General features: G+C 49.3%; 1 protein-coding gene across 2 annotated transcripts in view; it reads right to left on the bottom strand.

The window, feature by feature from the left end:
• Window positions 1-3,929: 3,929 nt before the first annotated feature.
• Window positions 3,930-19,661, bottom strand: part of CNIH3 (cornichon family AMPA receptor auxiliary protein 3) — a 98,551-nt gene continuing 82,819 nt past the window's right edge. For both annotated transcript variants that reach the window (XM_010973966.3, XM_045509472.2), the window contains 3 exons: window positions 12,974-13,086; window positions 8,829-8,972; window positions 3,930-4,734 (listed from right to left, as the gene is read on the bottom strand). In XM_010973966.3, the coding sequence (XP_010972268.1) occupies window positions 4,707-4,734; window positions 8,829-8,972; window positions 12,974-13,086 (285 nt within the window). In that variant the 3' untranslated portion in view covers window positions 3,930-4,706. The remainder of the gene's footprint in view (window positions 4,735-8,828; window positions 8,973-12,973; window positions 13,087-19,661) is intronic.

The following is a 19,661-nucleotide window of genomic DNA, read 5'->3' as shown; positions in this document are numbered from 1 at the left end:
ATTTTGCTGGCTGCGTTCATCTCTTACACAGAAGAGCAAAACTGTCATAATGGTGACAACTTTATTCAACACTGGTGCAATTACCAAGCCTAAAAATAGGAAGCAGAGGGGAGATTTTCCCCAGAAGGCTGAGCTCTGGTACCCACGTCACGTGTCTGGGACAGTCCGCCCCCAGGATTGAGGGAGGCGAGGAAGGAAGCTAAGATCATTGAATGCTGCCATGTGCTACTATGAGAAGCCTTTTACCATTTTGTTCTACATAATCCTCCCTTCAGCTCTGTGCAGGGAAGGGAGTGGAGTGCAGCAGAGGACAAAGCTTTGTTGAGCACCAGTTCCGAGACAGGCTCTCTGTACGAGCTCTAGGCACACAATTACTTTACCTAGCACAACCGCAATCAAAGGGAGGTCTTATTAGCCCCATTTTCCAGATGGGAAAGCTGAGTCTCAGAAAGGTTAGGAAGCTGGCCCAAGATCCTGTGGCTCAAATCCTTCTGATTACAAAGTCATTTACAAGGACTTGCTTGCTCTGCACACTGTCAGGTGAGCAGAGCCACACTTCTGGGACAGTTCCACCCCTGTGCTCCCTTCTTCATCCCCTTTTCCACTCATCTTCACGTCCCATTGCCCTCCCTGTCCTGTGTCACTCTTTCAGGAATGTAAAAACAGCCAGAGCTAAACAACCAGGGCCTCCTGTTTAACACAGGGAACTAAATTCAATATCTTGTAATAACCTATAATGGAAAACAACTTAGTGTACAGCAAAGTGATTCAAGGGTGTGTGTGTGTGTGTGTGTGTGTGTACACCAGAAACTAACAGAACATTGTAAATCAACCACACTTCAATCTAAAAAACAGGAAAAAACAGTCAAGGGCCTGGCGTCCTTGCCTGAAGCCTAGGCTCCATGACTTCCCAGTACTTGTGACGTTCGCGCATTTATTTAACCTCTGTAAGCTTTAGTGTTTCAACTATAAACTGGGGTCAGGAATAGTTCCTACCTCATAACACCGTTGTGTGGATTAAACGAGGCCATGCTTGCCAAGTGCTTTGCACAGTGCCTGGCATACAGCAAGCATTCGACGGCAGCTGTTATGATTATTGGCCAGAGAACATGGCATTGACAAGAGGTGTCAGGTCCCAGCCTGACCTCCGCTCAGGACTCGACAGATGAAAATGAGGCATCAGGAGGGTAGCTGAGTCCAAGGTCTTCACTCCCTTCCCACTGGCCAGGTGACTTCTCTCCCATCAGAGGACCTTGCCCTGGGTGGGCACCGGGCAGAGGAAGAACGGCGGATGGAGAGGAAGACTCATGTCCTACAAAGAGTTCGGTAGTGCTTACCATGTGCGGGCACCCTTCTAAGTTCTCTGCAAATATGAACTCATTAACTCATTTAATCTTAATGACAAGTCGGTGCAGCAGGTGCCAGCCCTCACCTCACTTAGTGAAGTGGAAAGTAAGTCTAAGGGACCTCCCCTGGCCCGGCTCTGACCCTTGGGGCACAGCCATGCCAGGCCCACAGCTCTGCTTCTCTAAGGGAATGGGAACCAGGTCGCCAGCACCACCCTCATGTGATGTCTGTGCTCCCCGAGAAGCTCCCTCCATGATGCCGGGCACGGGCTGGGTAGGAAGGGCTCTCCATCACCCAAGGGTAACAATTGCTTTGTGATTTCTCCAGCGTGCTTTCTCCTCCACTCTCCTCCCTCCCTTTGATTATTTCTATAGGATAAACAATGAGCGACAAAGAGATTCAAGAAGGAAAAATTACATGAGAAGAGGCAGACCTGGGTTTAGATTCCAGATGTAGTTACTGCACACCTCGCACTGGCCATGGGTCCCTGCAAGTAACTCATCTGCTGGGACCTTCTACATCTATAAAACAGAGAAAATACCAACTTCACGGTATTCTTATGAGGAGCAGACAAAAAGCATCTGAAATATACAGAACCATGCTCGACACCTCAGTTTATAGCTACTGTTACTATCTGGCCACCTACTTACAGCATCAAGCTCTCATCTGGCTGATTCATCTGGGGAAGACTTACCTGCCCTGAGCCTCCCTGGTTTCCTGACCTGTAAAGCAGGCAGAGGAGAACACGCAACCTGTCTCGTGGGGGCGTTGTGAGAGCTGGGAGAGGTCCGGAGACGTCCTGGCGTAACTCCTGGCGCACAACACGGCTCTGCCAACCGTGCCACTACTCTTACTCTTACCATCGTGACTAGCTTCCCCCGGGAAGTGAAAATCGGCTCCAACTCTGAACAACCGCTGGAATTCCTTCTCAGTCACAGCTCATGTGGGAGAAGTATTTGGATGTCTCTCTTTCATAAAAGCTTTTAAAGCTTTTAGGAGATCACCTTAAAGAAGAACCTCCCACAGTAAAGCAAGTCAGGCTGGCACACAAAGGAAGAAAACCAGGTACTTTCTCTATAGCTCTACTTTAAAGAAACTTCTCCTTTTCTCAAACAGTGAATGCTAATCAAACCCTAACAGGACCCTCAATTACCATGCCGGCTCTCAGGTGTGATGGAAAGGACACAGAGTTTTTTAAGGTCAGACAACCTGGGTTCAAAGGCAGGTCTGTGACTGCTGTGTGACTATAGTGACTCGCTTACCCTCTCTGAGCCTCAGCTTCCTCACTTAGAAAATGGGAAGAAAGACTAGTATCTACTTCATAGGATTCTGAAGAAAGTCAAATGAGATGTGAAAGCAATCGGTAAAATGCAAAGCACTGTGTAAATGTGAATTGCCATTATTTGTTGCTAAGAGAAATGATACTAAACTTAAGGCTCAATCACAGTAGATAAAACACCTCAGGAAGTCAGTATCTCTGCGTCCTCCTCCTTTCTAAGTCTGAATTTCCTATTTCCATTCTAACAGTCTTGGTGTACTTGTATCTGCCATTATTGCAAATCTTTTCAGAAGGAGGTAAAGTATAAAAACAAAACAGTTCCATGGTGAGAAGTAACATGGGCCATCGACCCCCTGCCTCCAGTTGCATTTGCAAGACGGCGGTGGGGTCAGATCTACTGTCTGCAGCCTGGAACCCAGGGCTTGTTTCTCTGGATGAAGGCAGCTGGTCATCTCGGGAATGCAGTCAGAGACGAGGCTAGCCAGCCGTAAAGGAAACTCTCCATCCCAACCACAGTTACTCAGCCAGGATGATGGGTACTGGCCAAGGGGAAGCCTGCTCCCAAAAATACTGCCTCAAATCCTCCAGCTCTAAACCTTCAGCCTCAGAGCAGAAGTCTGCCTTTTTGTTTTCTGTAGAATTTTTAGAAGCAAAATGCCTTTTTAAAACTTTTTCTACCTACTAGTTTACCAACTATATGGAGCTGAAGCCAGCCCGTAATGGGTTTAAATGAGACAGCCAGGTAGGTGAGACACTCAAGTGGTCGCAGCGTTTTAAACATAGCACACGTGTTACACAAACAACCATTCATAAACCTGAGTCACAGACTTCAGATAGACGCTGGTACACGTATAAATAGCCTGTGTGTGTCAAACTGAAGAAAAGAAGGAAAGTTTGGGGAATAAGGTCAAAATCACTGTGCCTAATTTAAACGTAATAAAAAATTCTCAGCCTTGTCATTATTTACAACCCCCGAGCACAACTCCTACCCAAAAAGGAGAGAATGTCGAACGGAAAATTCTAAACGAGCTAATGTCCTCGTGTTGAACCGAACAGCACGAATGATGCGGCATCACAAATGAAGCTATAATTACGTTGTCTCGCTTCTTGGCTGCCGGATGCCCACAGTACAGAGCTGCCACTGCAGGTTTTTCTGGCTTTTTCTTGGAATCCTTAAGATTAGGAGGCTTTGACTAGTGTTTTGACCAGTTGGTTTGAATTCAATGGCCCCATGATGTTTTGGGATGACAACGGAAGAATACAGTTTGTGGAGGTGAAGGAGTAACACTTTGAACACGTCATAAATGTTTTAAAAAATCATCTTTTCCTATGACTTCCCTTCTCCTCCCTTCCTCCCTCCCCAACCCATGACTTTGGCCATAACTCCTTACCAACCTACTGCCCCAAACTCAGCACATGATGTCACGGAAGTCACTAAGCTGGGCTCTCATAAAGCAGAGCATGAAATAGGCACCCCTGCAGGCTCAGGGCTGGTTACAGCCGGAGGCAAATCTGCACACCTTCCAAGCCCCTCCCATCGAAGTGAAGGGCATGGCCAGGGCTGGAAGAAACAGAAGAGTCTCGGGTAGCCCATGACATCCTTGAGGCCTTCAAACGGTCCCATAGACTCATCCTCGACTCTGGGTCAGGCCGTTCCTTAGCTGGCACCTTCCAGCCTTCCAGTGTCCACCCCCACCGTCCAGGAACTCAGCGTGAACTTGCACGGAGCCGTTGGATAAAGTGGATTCAGCAAGCAGCGGTTCTCGCTCAGGGGAGCTTTAGCGTTTCGTCACCCCTCGTGCACCTGCTGCTCAGGAGGCATGGGCAGCCCGAGTGGGAGGTGTGAACGGTATGAATGGTGTGAACGCCAAGGACCGACACACAGGGCAACGACACGTGCGCGCAGCGGGCTTACTCGGGGGCTGGCTGCCGCCTGCTTCCGGCTCCCGATTCAGAGTGTCTGCCCGTCTCTTTCTCACACATCTCCACACTGGTCCCTTCTCCAATCACCAGCACAAGTGGACTTCTCAGCCTCAGGCCTCTCCCATCCCAGTCTCTGGTGATGTGCGTGGTCTTTGAGTTAAGAGCTCACTAAAGTGTAGATCATGCTGAGTGCAAAAAGAAGAGGAAAAGAAGGCATTAGTGGGAGCCTGCAAAGGACTCAGACGGCCGTCAAAAGAAGGACCTTCCAAAAGCCAGACCGCTTGTTTCTTTCTCATTCCTGTCCCTAGAGCATCTTCTCTACTCCCTGCACTGTTCCCCATCTCCTTGCCCCAACACTAGACTAAACATTTGTGACAAGAGCACACTGTGTCTCTTGGGTGAAAGATGTAATTGGTCTGAGTGCCGATTATTATTCTCATCAGGATGATTATTCTGGTTGTTATTCCTCTTTCCTACAATTGCAGGGCAGGTCCTCAGGGTTGGGGGTGCGGTGGATTCTTTATCCCACCAGCTGTCACATGCATGTATGATGGCTGTGTCCAGGGGTTCCCAGATTCTGCTGGATAATATGTCTGTGCCATGGCAATGATCTTCATCACTATTACAAGGACCGATGTGTAAGCACAGGCCCTCTGGGCGCACGAACTAAATGAATTCTTAATTGGGTAACTCTCTGGTCGTCCTGTTTTTTAACAGAATCCAGGCATTAAACATGCATTAACAGCATGTGTCCTAAGGTGGTACCCTACACTACCAAGGGGGGGGGTCACGCATCCCTGTGCTCTCAGAAAGGGCTGCAGGCTAATTCTGCAACAATGTGGAAGATGCCACACCAAAATATACGCGTTGTCTACCGGGCAGAAAGAAAAACAACCACCTTTTCAAATATAGAGATAGAGAGTAGAAGGGGTAATCTGGAAAACAAAACAAAAGGAAGCAGAAGCGTTTTCCTTCTAACCCTATCCAGCTGCAAAGCCCCAACGAGCTGTCCTGAGCAGCTGAAGCTGTCTTTGAGAACCTGATACATCTCGTACATCAGTGGTCAGGGCTGGAGCGAGAGGGGTCTTATTCGACACGGGGATGTCGGAGGTTATCTGAAAAGTGGGTCGCTCAAGGTCGCACGGCTAGTGACAGCGAGGCGAGGAGTCTCACCCCAACACCAAAGCCAGTGCCCTTTCCATTACAACGCTGAGCTTCAAGGTACTTGTTTACTCACTTCCATTCCCTCATTCATTCAGTACTTATGGAGTGTCTTCTCCTGCTGCCCGGCACCACTCCAGGTGCTGAGAACAACAGTGAGTGTGTGGCCCCAATCCCTGCCGTGTGCGTGCAGGTACACTGTCGCAATCACAAGGATTTAGCGAGCACTTACAATGCGCCAGGCACTGGCCTGGGCACTGCACATACAGAGGTGGATGAAACACATGGGGTTTCTGCTATCAAATAAACCATCAATTATAGAATTAGAGTGAGAGAAATGAACACGAGAGGAGGCGGGCATGGCCCAGAGTAACGGGGTAGGAGGGTGTGCTACTTCAGGCAGATAACATTATCCTGCTTTACACTCTTGATTTGAAAAGATCTTGACCTTGAGCAGGCAGAGTCCACACTGGACTAACCAACCTGTATTCGTATTAGTTTCAGCATTGGTATTAGTATTAGCATTAGTCTGAGTATTAGCTGGTCCCATCCCATATAACCTGCAAACACCTCCTGGTCCCCAGGGTAACCTGAGAAGAAGGTAGCTCTGGGTGCTGGAATGGTCTGCACAGGAGAGTGGGAAGAGTCCAGGCTCTCGGGCCAGATACACTGCTAACTATCAGCTAGGACCTTGGACACATTGTTCAATCTCCGTGGTCCTTAGGAACCCCTCGGGAATCTCAAATTGTAAAATGCAAACCCCACCTTTACATGGTTCCCAGCTGCTGACATTTGAGTCTTTATCACTGTGCTCAGCTCAGACGCAGCTCTCTCCACACATGGGGGTTCCCTCCCCCTTCATAAGTGGCCTGGGCTGACCTTTCCACAAGCCCTGGATGTAAGGGGCTGGAAGCCCCTGAGGTGGAAGAAACAGGGTCTTTGAGGATCCCTGAAGAGCCCCAGGAAGTCAGATTCAACAAAGAAAGCAGAGCCCTTGGCTGTGACCCAGGGTCCCAGTGAGGCAGGAGGAGCCCTGATTTCCAATTTTGTTTTGGAAACAAAGTAATTAACAAATGTAACAAGAAGGCAGTTCACCAAAGAGAACTCAAGGACAGATAGTCAAGCAGAATGTCTGGAACATGATCAGTTACAGGATGATCACCACCATCTAATGGGCAGGAGCCCCAACACCACCCCCACAGCCCAGCAAAGCAGCTGTGTCTGTAGATTCCTGCGACCCCCAGGCCTTCTTCCCTCCAGCACCTTGGGCTCCAGCAGTCACTGCGTCAGTACTGCAGGGAGGGGGCTTGATCTGCCTCAGGCTTCAGGCCAACTAAAGCAGATCCCAGGCTAACGGGGCAGGAGCCAGGGAGCGGGCTGCCCTTGCTCTGCAGGCTTTGAGGAGGGGCAGTGCTTCCTCTGGGACAGCCCCTCCCCCACCGCCTGTGCTCAGCAGGGTTGTCTGCAGCCCCACAAGGAGGCTAAGCCCACTCCAGTGAAGATATCACTAACCCCACCCTCTACAGAGTTCCCAAGACAGGAACCAGCTTGAGCCAGCTCTAGTTGCTCAGACTTGGGAGTCAGAGAGACTCGGGCCATCCCTGGGCATTTGGAAATCTCCAGAGAGGCTTCAGAGACCCTCAGGCTCCTTGCAAGGGGCAGGCAATGTCCATCAAGGACACTCCATCGAGAAAGAGGGCGGGGGTCACCCTGAGCTTGAACCAACACTTGACTCCAAGAAGAATGTGGTAGAATATTCTGAACCCCTTCCAAGTTGCATAATTCCAGACGTTACAGCCTCAGGGTCTCTGAGGCTTCTGGACACTGGAGATGCTGAGGGGAGACGAGGCGGACCAAAGCAGCAGATCTCACCCTCGGGTGTGAGGCTTAGCCCTGAGAGCCCTGAGAGAGAGCCCTGAATCAGCAGATCGAAGCTCAGGAATCTGCACTGTTAAGAAGCACACCCTCTTCATCCCGATTCTGGTGCAGGAGGTCCAAAGACCACACTTCTATAAAGACTTTTCTGTAAGTTTCCTGAGGCAGCAGGCGGCTAAGAACTCCGTCTTTGGGACTGAACTTGTGATCATGGGGAAATTAATGTCTCCAATTCAGCTTCTTCATTGTTAATATTCAGACGAAGACAGCATTTAGCTCAGACACCAAGCAATCCACACCAAGCTCTTAGCTAGAAACATGGCTCAGTGCTCAAGGCTGGATAAACGCTGCTGCTTCCCAGCCTGCCCCGGCCCAACCCGAACCCTGAGGCGGCCCTGCAGTCTAACACCCCCGCCCTCCTCTTCCTTACCCAGCTACTGTCCACCAGGCCACTTTGCAGACAGCACTGGGATGCTTGGAGATACCACGGCCTGCTACAGGTGGCGACAGGATGGCAAGGAGACAGGTGAGACCCCAGAGATGAGCCCAAAGAGGAACAGGAAGGAGGAGGAGGAAAGGCGCTTTCAGAAAAGGCGCTCTCTGGGGTATCCAACCACAAGACAGTCTGTTTATAGTTAGCTGCTTAGATAGGATGTTCTGAATAAAGAGGCAAGAAGAGGGGAGATTTCTGAAGCAGAATTACAAAGTCAGCATGTTTTACTTAATTAGAATGGTGTTACATAACACTGGGAGAATTGTAAGTATAAGCATTTAATGGCTCAACATGCCCATTTAGGAAGCGTGAATGCCGCCGGGGGTCTCTGTTGTGGTCCCCGAGAATGCTTACACAGAGACTAGGGGGCAGGGGATGAAGAGGCTACGCATCCAGGGCCACAGGCGACTTAATTGGCTGAGCTGCGGGAGTTGCTGGAGGCAGGGCGCCCCATAAAGAAGGAAAAAGTGCACCTCACCAATGATCTCCTAAGAGGTGTGGGTAGAATGTATTTTCGCGTGTGGCCCAAAGGACGCACCTGTCAGCAGGCAAGGCCTCCTGGGGACCTTCTGCCCCCTCGCTCCTTCATACAGAAGCCCTTGCTCCCAGACCAGCGTTAGACAGCAGGCGTCACCCTGACAGGCTGTGACTCCCACCCTCAAAGGCCACCTCCCAAAGACCAAGGGGCCGGCCTGAAACCCCCTCCATCTGCTGCAGGAGTCAGCCCCACCGGGAGGGGCAGAAACTCACCAGTAAAGGTAGTAGAAGAAGGAGAGGAGATAGAAGGCCAGCTTACACCAGGCCTCCTTCTGACAGTAGCTCAGGGTGTCTGCGTTCATGACCACCGGCGGGTCGTAGGCCAGCTCAGAACTATCTGCTGGACAGTGGAAATACCTGCAAGGAAAGAGGACACAGCATCATTGGTTCTGAGGCTTGGGCGGGACATCTGAAGTTGTCTGGGCCGAGTCCTCCTAATGCCGGACTTCCCTCTGAGGCATCTCTGCTAAGCAGCTGTCTGCCTTCTGCCAGAATCACTGGTCAGCCGCTATCTCCCAGCAGGTAGTAACTCCCCCGTACTCAGATCCACGGGCATCACCGTGATTCCCCCCACAAAGCTGCTCTGACGGAAGGGAAACGTGTCACCTGGTGTTACCAGGAAGAGCCCCTTTCTCCAGGGGCGTGGGAGGGGACCACAAGTCTACCTTAAACATTAATTACTTTGGATTCAACATCTTTCTCCTTGCAGACCATCTTTTAAAATCCTGAATACTCGGGGAGGGACAGCATACTGTCACTTGAGTGTGGAGCAGTTTATAGGGAATTTTCTTCTTGACAGAAGGACCCAGAACAGGAGAAAGAACATTGGCCATCGTGGGGCGAGAGCAGCTCCAGAGGGAAACTGGGGAAGCCCAAGAGCTGGGGATGGAAGAGAGGAGGGAGGGAGGAGGCTCAGGCACTTTGTCTTCTTCAGAACATCACCTTGGCTTAACATGAACTGGCCTTGTTTGCAGGAGGAGGGAAATTGTCTGGCTGGGTGAGGCCTTTGGAAATGGTCAGGGGGTAGGGGAGTCCTGCCCCGAGGCCGAGACTCAACAGGACACTGCCCCCATGTCCTTGGCCAGGGCCTTAGTCAAAGCTGAAGAACAAAGTGTGGCTGAAATCGCTCAGAGGGCTGCTTTTTTGTCAGTCTGGTAAAGGAATCAGGAGGCCTGGTGCAAATTCAGCGCTCCTGTGAGGCTCTGGGACAGGCCGTGGTCCTCTGAGAGCGATGCCCAGGAGAGCGGTCTGACTGGCTTCATCACCCTGCTTTGAAGAGCATCCTGTCGTGTATCAACTCAGTGCTGGTATTTCAGTTTCCTCTTCCTTGCCTTCAGAAGACTTCACTGATGTGATCTGTCATCCACTCTGTGCCAACAGGAAATCCCAAGCCAGATCCAGTGACATCTGCCTGCCAGCTCACCGCCTTCCAGGACATTCACCTCTCCTCTTCCAGGAGCAGATTTCAAAACCTGTCTGCTTTTCTGTGGCCTTATTCCCAGGTGACCTTATTAAGCAGAGGCAGGGGCCGCCAGGTGGCCAAGCAGCTCAATGTACAGAATCAGGTCTCTGATACTCACCTGTCACCAGAGTGAGCTTCCGCGGGTCAGTCATGAACCTCTCTGTGCCTCAACTTCCTCATCTGTAAAATGGGGATGAAACTGCCTACTCCAAAGGGCTGTGGTGACAGTTGTGTGAGGGGATGGATGCAAATCATCTGCAGATAACAGGCACTGAACCAAAGTTCCACAGTTTCACTTGCAGTAAAGCAAAGGAGAGCTAAGGCAGAGGGGCTTCCTGGGCACTAGAAACTTCGCTGGGCTGGACCCACTGGAAGGGGGGGGATGAAAGAAAGGGTATTCAAGATTTTAAAGGGCACTTCCCCTCCTCCTTCCTTTTTCTTTCATTTTCTGAGTACTTATGAATTGCCGGAACTAGGCTAGACCCTGTCAGTGATTCAAAAACATTAAGACAAGTTCCCTGCTGGCAAGGAGACTGCAGTCACCCGCTTCTCACACCCGAAAACGTTCTGAGAGTGAGGATGCAGTTGGCTCACCCTCCGTCCCATTTGGGGGAGCAACAGCCCTGAAAAGCAGGACACAAAAGTTTTGTAAATTAACTGCACTTTTGATACCCTGGACTGACAACACACCATTTGAAGGAACTTGGGATCAATTCCTTCTAGAGGGTGAAAAGCCAGCCCCCAGGGGACAAGGACATGGCCTGCGATTCATACAGAGGTGGCCCTGCCATGTCCCAGCTGAGTGATTTTGGGCCATGACTTAACCTTGTGGGTCTTGGTGATCCTGTGTGTGAAACAGGGAGAGGCAACTCCAATGAACCCATTTGTTGTGGATGCTGGATGAAGTGGGCGTGGACTGTCTCCTAGTGGGTATGCAATACATTTCAACCCCCTCAAGTTTCTATGTGTCTTCTCTCTAACTTTGGCTTTTAGTAGGTGACCTTTACTTAAAGCAGGACTTCCTTATGTAACTGAATCATCTTCCTTCCTCCCTAAACCTGTGACAATTTTTTTCCCTCCTCCTGCTGTTGGTCACCTCCCAGCCACCCAGCTTAGAGACTCTCTCTCCCTCAGCTCCAGCATCCCATTATTGGCCAAGGCCTGTCCAGTTGACCTCCATAGACCCTCTCTTTCTCTCCCCGTTCCAACTTCCACCCCTGGTTCAAGCCTCCATCATCTCCCCCTGGAATTTCGTCATAACCTCCTGATTGGATCTCATCCTCAAAAATTTCACCCTCCAACCCACCCTTCCCACTGCTGCCAGGGTCACCTTCCTAAAAACTGATCAGATCAGGTAATGCCATTTTTCTGCCTCGAAAGCTTCTGAGCGTTATCCATTCCCTACGGAAGAAATTAATTCCAACTTCCTATCAAAGCGCTTCAGACCCTCCCTATGTGATGCCCAGCTGTCAACCCCATCTCTGCTGCCTTTCGTCTAAGAACCCTACATCTAACCACACTGAACGCCTGCTGTCCCCCAAAAGCACCGAGTGCTGTCTTACATCAGGGCCTTTGCATAAGCCAGGCCCTCAACCTAGAACATGCTTTTCCAGATTTTCCAGGGTCACTCTTTCATTTCTCTGCACTCCTATATATATTTCTCATATACCCTCAATTAAGAACGTATTTCCCTCTACCAAGAGGGTGTATATTCCTTGAAGATAAAGATTATATTTTACATTCATCTTGGAATCCCCCACCAGGTCTGGCATGTATGCTAAATGTTCCATATGTTTGCTAAATGAAGGAGTGAATGCCCTAGATGTGACTAAACACAGGCTACACTGTATGGTAAAAATGACAATGATTCAATGTTTGGGGGAACCACAGCTCTGGGAGCAAAGGGTAGAGTGGGGTTAATTTATTTGCACAATTTGTATTCATTACTACTTTTGGATCCCCCCTCCCTGCCTCTTATATCCATATGGTAAGTGTATTTTACAAAAAGCCCAAATCACATGATCTGATGCATGGTCTTAGCAGGAAACAGAATATTTAAAATCAGAATGGTTCCAGAAAATCCAGCCCATCTGGTAGGTAGATTATTTTTATTAAGATATAATTCACATACCAAAAAATTCACCTTTTAGAAGTATACAATTCAGTGATTTTTAGTATATTCAAAGAGTTGTACAACCATCACCAACATCTAATTTCAGAACACTTTCTTCGACTTCAAAAGAAAACATTGTACCCATTAGCAGTCACTCCTCACTCCTCCTCCCTTCCAGCCCAGGGCAACCACCAATCGACTTTCCATTATCAATAGACTTGCCTATTCCGGATGTTTCATATAAATGGCCTTTAATTTAATTTAACCTTTTTCATTGTGCAGTCAGTTACAATGTGTCAATTTCTGTGTACAGCACAATGTCCCAGTCATGCACATACATACATATATTCATTTTCATATTCTTTAAATGGCCTTCTGTGACTGGCTTCTTCCACTTGTAATTTTTTCAAAGTTCATCTATATCGTAGCATGTGTCAGTACTTGATTGCTTTTACTGCCAAATAATACTCCATTGTAAGGATATACCACATTTTGTTCATTTGGGTCGTCTGTGCTCTTGGCTATGGTGAATAATGCTACAGCTGCTTGTAACACTGATCCATGAGAGTGGAGGCTGGGGTTAATGGAACCTATGGGAAGGGCCTTCCCTTCCTGGACGGTTGTCTGAGAGCAGCTTGGAAACAAGGCTTTGGGGAAAGGGTCTCAAAGGAAGGGAGGAGAGGAAGGCACGAAGTGGCTGGTCCATCTGGGGGACATCGTCTCTGGAGGGCAGGCTGCCCAAGTGGAAAAGGGGAAGGACAGAGCTGTCCGAAGCAGACCTACCTCCAGAAGTGATAGAAAAGTAGAGGGACATTCAGCCCCAGGGTGAGCCACTCCTGAGCACACAGGAACATGATGCAGAAGAGGCTGTGGATGGAATATTCAGGCAGCACCAGCTGAAGAAGGAGTAGAGACACAGGCCTGAGTTAGAGGGAGGAAAAGTCACTCCTGCATCTATGGCAGCTGATGTCTGCCCGGATAATGCCTCTAACATGCTGGTGACACAGAGCCCCTTTCCCCTCATAGAGCATAGGCTGGGACCCATTTCTGGGAAGTTCTCCTCTTTATGGTACCAGAGCCATGCTTTATACCCAATCCCAAGTGGACACAAGCCCTCAGCATCCTACTTACCAGAATAGGGCACTTGCTTCTGGGGCCCCCTGTGGATGACCACTGGGAAGACCCGAAAGAGGAGGTCCAGCCCCAGTGAGGTCTGACCTGAGGCAGGACCCACTAGGAGGAATACTGACTGGGTTCTAGTGATTCTGTAACTGCCCTGCTCCCGGTTTCCCAGCCCCTGTGTATCCTCCTATACAAAGTCACAAACCTTAAAGCAAATATGTGTGTTTTGTTCAAATATAGAAAAAGGGTTGGGAAAAACTGAGAGACAGCATTTTGCTTGATGGCAGATAGATCAAGAGGAACCTAAGACAAAGAAAATGTAGTGATGATAAAAGAGGGAAAGTTTAGCCTCCAGAGGAAGGGGAAAGAAACAAGCCCAGACCAAGAAAGGTCAGATGTGGAAGGTGACCAGCAGGAAGATGAAGCCCCTGACCCCAATCCACCCACACAGGTGTAAACGGATAAAAAGAGCTTCTTAATAAGATTATGAACCTGCCACCCCCACAAGGAGGTTTACCTCTTAACCAAAATCAAAGTTGTAACAGCAATCAAAGTGTCTATAAAGGAGAAACTTGGTCCCCAGGCCAGTAGCAAGGAAACCCAAAAATAGAGATGCAAATTCACCATCTTTCCCAATGATATAGGGATGAATATTTAATGAATGAATATTTAATGAATATATACATATATATATATGGAGGGTTGGGGAATAGCCTCTGTGTATTGTTTAGAGCATGATGAATGCTTTGGTGAATCTAGCAAATTCTAACTATTCTTCAAGGCCCATCTCAAAAGCCACTTTCTAATGGAAGCTCTGCCCATCCTACCCCACCTCCCCCAACCCCACCCTGCAACTCTCAGCCCCCCAGCATCTTTCTGACCCTCACCCAGGGGGACTGTCCCTTAGGGAGTCATTACCCTCTGCCCACCTCCCAACACACGTGGATTTTCTCCACTATTTCTGTAAATGAAGATGGCTAAATTCTATTCTTTTCTCGTCTCCATTCACAAAGAGCTTTTTTGCACTTAGTAGAGACTTAACAAGTATTTAATAAAATGAACTAAACTGACCACATGCATACGTTTGCAGCACAGCTGGCTAGAACACACATTTAAAATAAACACATGCAGAGGCACATGTAAGAAATGCATTTTGTAAGTAAGTGGCATCCTTTTTATTCTCAAGTCCAGTGAAGAATGAACTGCACTGACGCACATCTTAGAATTTCCAGGCAGTAACCCTGGGATCAACGTACAAGAGCTGTCATTCCAGAGGCAGGGACCTCAGTGGGTGAATCAGGCACAGCCAGCCCCTGGGGGCCCCAACCACCTGGTGGGAGGGGTATGTCCCTATCATTTCTTCTCACAGGACCTCGCAGCCATCCTTACCAACCCCATCAGCGTCCAGCCAAGTCATCACCCTATCCCCTTCTGTTCAAAGAGAAAGCCCACATTCTCAGAGCGGGGCATGCCAGCCCCAGGGGGCGGTGGCTGTGACTTCTGCTATGCATAGCTCTCCATTTTTTAATCATCAGTTTCAGCCACTTAGGTTGAGGTAATTAACATGTTTAGAGACAGCCACCCAGGGGCCTGGATTATCCATGATAGCGCCGTCTCCGTCTCCGACTCCGGCAACAAATCTCTGACTCATTTCAGTTTGGATTTCAGGTCCTACTATTAATCACCACTGCTTCCCTCTTCGGGGCCTGATTTATAGTGGAAGCTGCAACCTTCTGAGCAGGGAGGATTCATCACTGTCACCATGCAGAGGAAAACTGCTTAATGGAGGCCAGCTGGTTCCAGAGGTGCCCTGCCTGCTGGGGGTCTGTCCCTGTCACGATGCTGGGGAAGACGTAGGGAACCTGTTCCTCTTGGACCAAACAAAGCTCAGCCAGGCCATTTGCACCAGGCCTGCACAGTGGGCATTGCTGCTGCCCTCCACACACTTTCTGCATCGGGAAGAGTCACTGGGCAGGGCTGAAGGGCTGTGAGCTGAAACAGCGTGGAAAGAAGGCTGGAGCATTTGCCAGCCAATGCAAAGTGCTCCAAGGGTCTCTTTCTTTCACCTCTGACACAGCCAAACACATCTAGAGTGGAGAGTACTCCATCACCCTGAAGCCATCAGTGAGGAGAGAGGCGCTGGGGCAGCTGGTGATGAACACAGAGCATGAACTGGAGAGAAACTTGTGTTGTTTTCAGCGACTGAGATTTGGGAGTTGTTTCTTACAACAGCATTATTTAACCCATCTTGTCTGGTACAGGATGAGTAATCAGTGGGGAAAGCAAAGTGGTGTTCATCCCTCTTTATCCTCCCCCTGACCAGCCAGCCCGCCCCTCCTTTCACAAGCGCCGGGCTTGCCGAGGCAGGGGCTGAGTGACCACCAGGCCGGCGTGATGCTTATTCATTCATGTGGGCAGTTGGACTAGCTGTCCTCTCCCAACCCTGTGCTTACCTAACTGTTATATAAAGACCACCCCTGGATCCACCAGGCAAACTACAGAAACACTGAGGGAAGACTGACCTACCCCCACCAAACTGAGCCAGCCCCTCACACTGAAAAACCCTGGCTTTATATATATGTAAAGACAAGCTGTTGAATGGTGTCAATCTCATTCTTTCCTACAATAAACAGAGGAACTGTGCCACGCAGGCCACAGCCTACTGAGTTCCCGTGTCTCATATGCCCTGCTTTACAGTTATAAATACTAAATAAGTGGTCTCAATATAGGTGTTGTGGGACTGCTGAAAAGACTGCAATTCATTCCAACCAGGGGGTGGCTCGTGGAAGGTTTTGTGATCAAGGTGGAATCAAGAGAACTTGAAAGGATGAGTAAAACCTAATCACGCAAAGAAGCCCAAAGTCAGGGTTCCAGGCAGAGGAGCTGTGAGAAAAGCAGAGATGTGATCACCAGCTGGGCGCATTCTGTACAAGCCCACCTACATCACTCAGTCACCATTCAGTGGACTCAGGCCAGGCCTGACGTGAGCAGAGTTCTGGGTAAGTGTTCATTTTATTTGCCTCCTGCTGGGACCCAACCATCTCATCCCCTGGGGCTGAAGCCTTTGTGTGTCACCATCATAAACTGAAGGGTGGGGGACTGTCATAACAGTGTGATGACAACACAGCCTCCTCCTCCTCTTGCCCCCTGCCCAACTGCACAAACAGCAAGTGTAGCCCTCAGAGCCCGCTAGCAAACCTCAGACACTTGTCAGTGAAGCCCTCAAAGATTTCACCGCCCCCTCCCACTTCCTCCATCACTTCTAAGAGGATGGACGTGGCGTCTGGTGAGGATCATTTGGTCCTGACTTCCTGCCCAGATTCTAGTCCTCAACTTCCTCTTCCTGGCAGGCATTTCCATCGGGATATTTCACAATCACTGTGTGCTGAAAACTCACTCTCCTCCCAGTACCTGTAAACTTTATCTCCAAATTTCCAATTTCTGCTAACTACAGCCATCTCTCACTTCTCTGTCTCATCTATTTTCTCATTCGTTTGTTTCCAAATCTTGCCATTTCTTCTTCACAGCCGCTTGCATTTGTTTTTTCTTTTTTATTTCTACTGCCCTCTACTGGTCTGCTCCCTCTCCTCCCAAGGCTGGTGCAAGAATATTCTAGCAGGGTTCCGCCCTGTACCCTGCTCCCTCTGTCCAACAGAGCAGCCAGCACCTCCTCTCCCCTCCCTGTATGTGCCACACTCGGCTCCGTCTTCATCCACAACCTTGCTTTTCCAGGGATTTTATTTTATTTGTGTCCAAAATAGTTTATTTCTACTTATGCAACATCTCATTCATTCATGTATCCATTCATTTGCTGCTTTAGCTCCCAAATGATTTGTAACTGACTGGTAATGGTAACCTTTACCTATTATGGGAGGATACTGTAATGATGTATCACCTTCTGTCTCGTTTCATTGTGGTGGAGAGGGGCATCAGGGGGCAGGAGGGGAAGCTCTTCTAACCCCTATAGGGAGAAGAAAGAAAGAGGAGATGCTTGGAGTTGAAGCAAAGGAATGACGCTCTGTGGGGGAGAAAGGGGATTCCCTAAGATCTGGGAGGTGGGGGGTGGCAAAGACAGAGAGGTGGTGACAAGGGCCCCGAGTGCTGGAGATCTGCGCCTGGCTCCCACCATGTATCCCAGGAGGCAGGATTTCTGAGGGGCTAGTATAAGCATGGCTGGAGCCAAACACTAAGAGCCAAGCCCCAGAAGCCACGGGGAAGGTCCCAGGGCTGTGTAGCTTGAAGGGAGTGGCAGCTCTGAGACCCATTATCTCCACCCTTCTTCAGCAAACCTCGTTGACTCAGACAACAAGATTTTTTGCTGTGATCATACTCGGCTAAAAATATTAGCCCACTATCTCGAAGTGTTACATAAATTCTTGCCAGTTACATAATGATCAACTGTGTGATACTGAGAAAAGCAGCTAACCACACTTAGTCTTACTTCCCGCATCTGTAAATGCCACCATTTACAACCTACCAACAAGGCTGCTCTAAGGGACACAAGGATGTCCTATGCATGACAGTGATCTCAAAGGGGAAGCAGCAACGGAGAAAGGAAGATGCTGCTATTGTGATGAACGTGATCATCATTATTGTTAACAATCACACATCAGCTATTTACCATTCTCAGGCAGGAAACTTGTCGCTCTTACCCTGAAAGTCAATGAAATGGCACAGAACCAATTTTGGTTTCCAGATTCCCCATCCAGTCTCCTCTGAGACCCCTCTGATTAAACCAAACTTCCAGCTTCGCCAAGTGGGAAGAAAAACCAAGAGCTGTTTAACAGCCTGCCTCTCAAACCATAAAAACCCCAATCCTGTTTTCAACAACAACCCAGTTCCCTCTGTATCTCCCCTAAGGTTCTCCCCAGGAGCCAGTGAATAAGAGGAAGAAGAAAAAGATAATGTCTCTATCATTTGATTCCCCCTCCCACACCAATCTGGCCCTAAAACAGAAGAGTCCTTCTGGGATGAGCAGGGCGGAGGCAATTTTCTTATGTGTCCAGCATGGAGAGCCATTCGCCATTTGTCCCCAGATGAATAATAGTGCACAGGATTCACATTAGGTGGGGGAGAGAGTAGGAAGGAGAGATGGGATGGCAGCTGGGGAACCCGGGATTTTGCTAAACTGGAAGACAATGAGAAAAACATCCCAAGCACTGTCAGGAAACCTCACTCTGTCTGAGTCCCTTTGTTCGAGGGAGGCCACTTTCTCTTTAATTGCTCTGGGCGACACTCTCCTGGAAAGAGCGAGCCTCCCCACGGCAGTCCTGCAAGAGCCTCCCAGGCCTGCCTCGCCAGGGGCGAGGGTTCCCTGCAGCCTCTGAGGCCGAGAGCCAGGCCTCCATGGGCCCTCACCACCAGCTGCGCCATGTGCTGGGGACACTGGCCAACTAGGGAAATCCTCCCACTTGGATCTGGGAGGAAAAGTGATCATGCACAACACTATGAGGAAGAAGGCTACTTCCATCAGAATTCACAGGGGCCTCAGCTTAGCATCTGGAGAAGTAAACTGGGAAAATAAGTAACAGAACAGGCTTTGCTCACGGCTCTACCATCCTGACACTCCTACCCGGCCCCCTCCTCCACCCCGTTTCTTTCAGCTTCACCATTACCTGGCAGTGATTCTCAAATGTTATGGTACTTCCAAATCACCTGGGGGTTTTGCTAAAACACAGATTGCTCAGCCCCACACCCAGAGTTTCAGATTCAGGAGGTCTGAGTGGGGCCTAAGAATCTGCCTTTCTAACCAGTTCCCAGGGGAACCACTGAGAACCTTGTGCCTCAAAGTGTAGTCCCAGGACCAGCAGCACCAGCACCACCTGGGCACTTAGAAATACAGGAATGTTAGAAATATAGAATTTAGGCTCCATCCCAGACCACTGAATCAGAATCTGGCGGGTTTTAATAAGATCCCCAGGTGATTTATATGCACATTAAAGTTTGGGAAATGGCTGCTCAGCACTGATTCCCAACATAGGATCCTCCAGGCACCTGCAGCAGAGTCGCCTTAGACATGTATTTTAAAATGCAGGTTTCTGGGTTCTACACCAATCTACTAAGACAGACTCTCTAGCAAGGAATCTGCATTTTCCAGAAGCATCCCAGGTGATTTTGTCAAACATTTGAGCTGAGAGGCATAGACTAAGGGTTTGAAGGGCACTCAGGACAGAGGCTTCCATTCTGAAGACCATGGGTCCCAGTCCCCCAACAGGGCTGTGACAGGCCTGCAATCACTGCACACTGCTCACTACTGCTCAGTGTGCAGTGGACTCGAGTCTGGGCAGGGAGCACATGCAGATGAGGGCAGCAGTGTCTGGCTGCTGGCTCTCCAAGTCACCACCATAGG

Source organism: Camelus bactrianus, chromosome 23 (assembly GCF_048773025.1).
Source record: "Camelus bactrianus isolate YW-2024 breed Bactrian camel chromosome 23, ASM4877302v1, whole genome shotgun sequence".
NCBI classification, from domain to species: domain Eukaryota; kingdom Metazoa; phylum Chordata; class Mammalia; order Artiodactyla; family Camelidae; genus Camelus; species Camelus bactrianus.
Note: the sequence above shows the minus strand (reverse complement) of the source record. Positions and strands in the feature narration are given on the sequence as shown.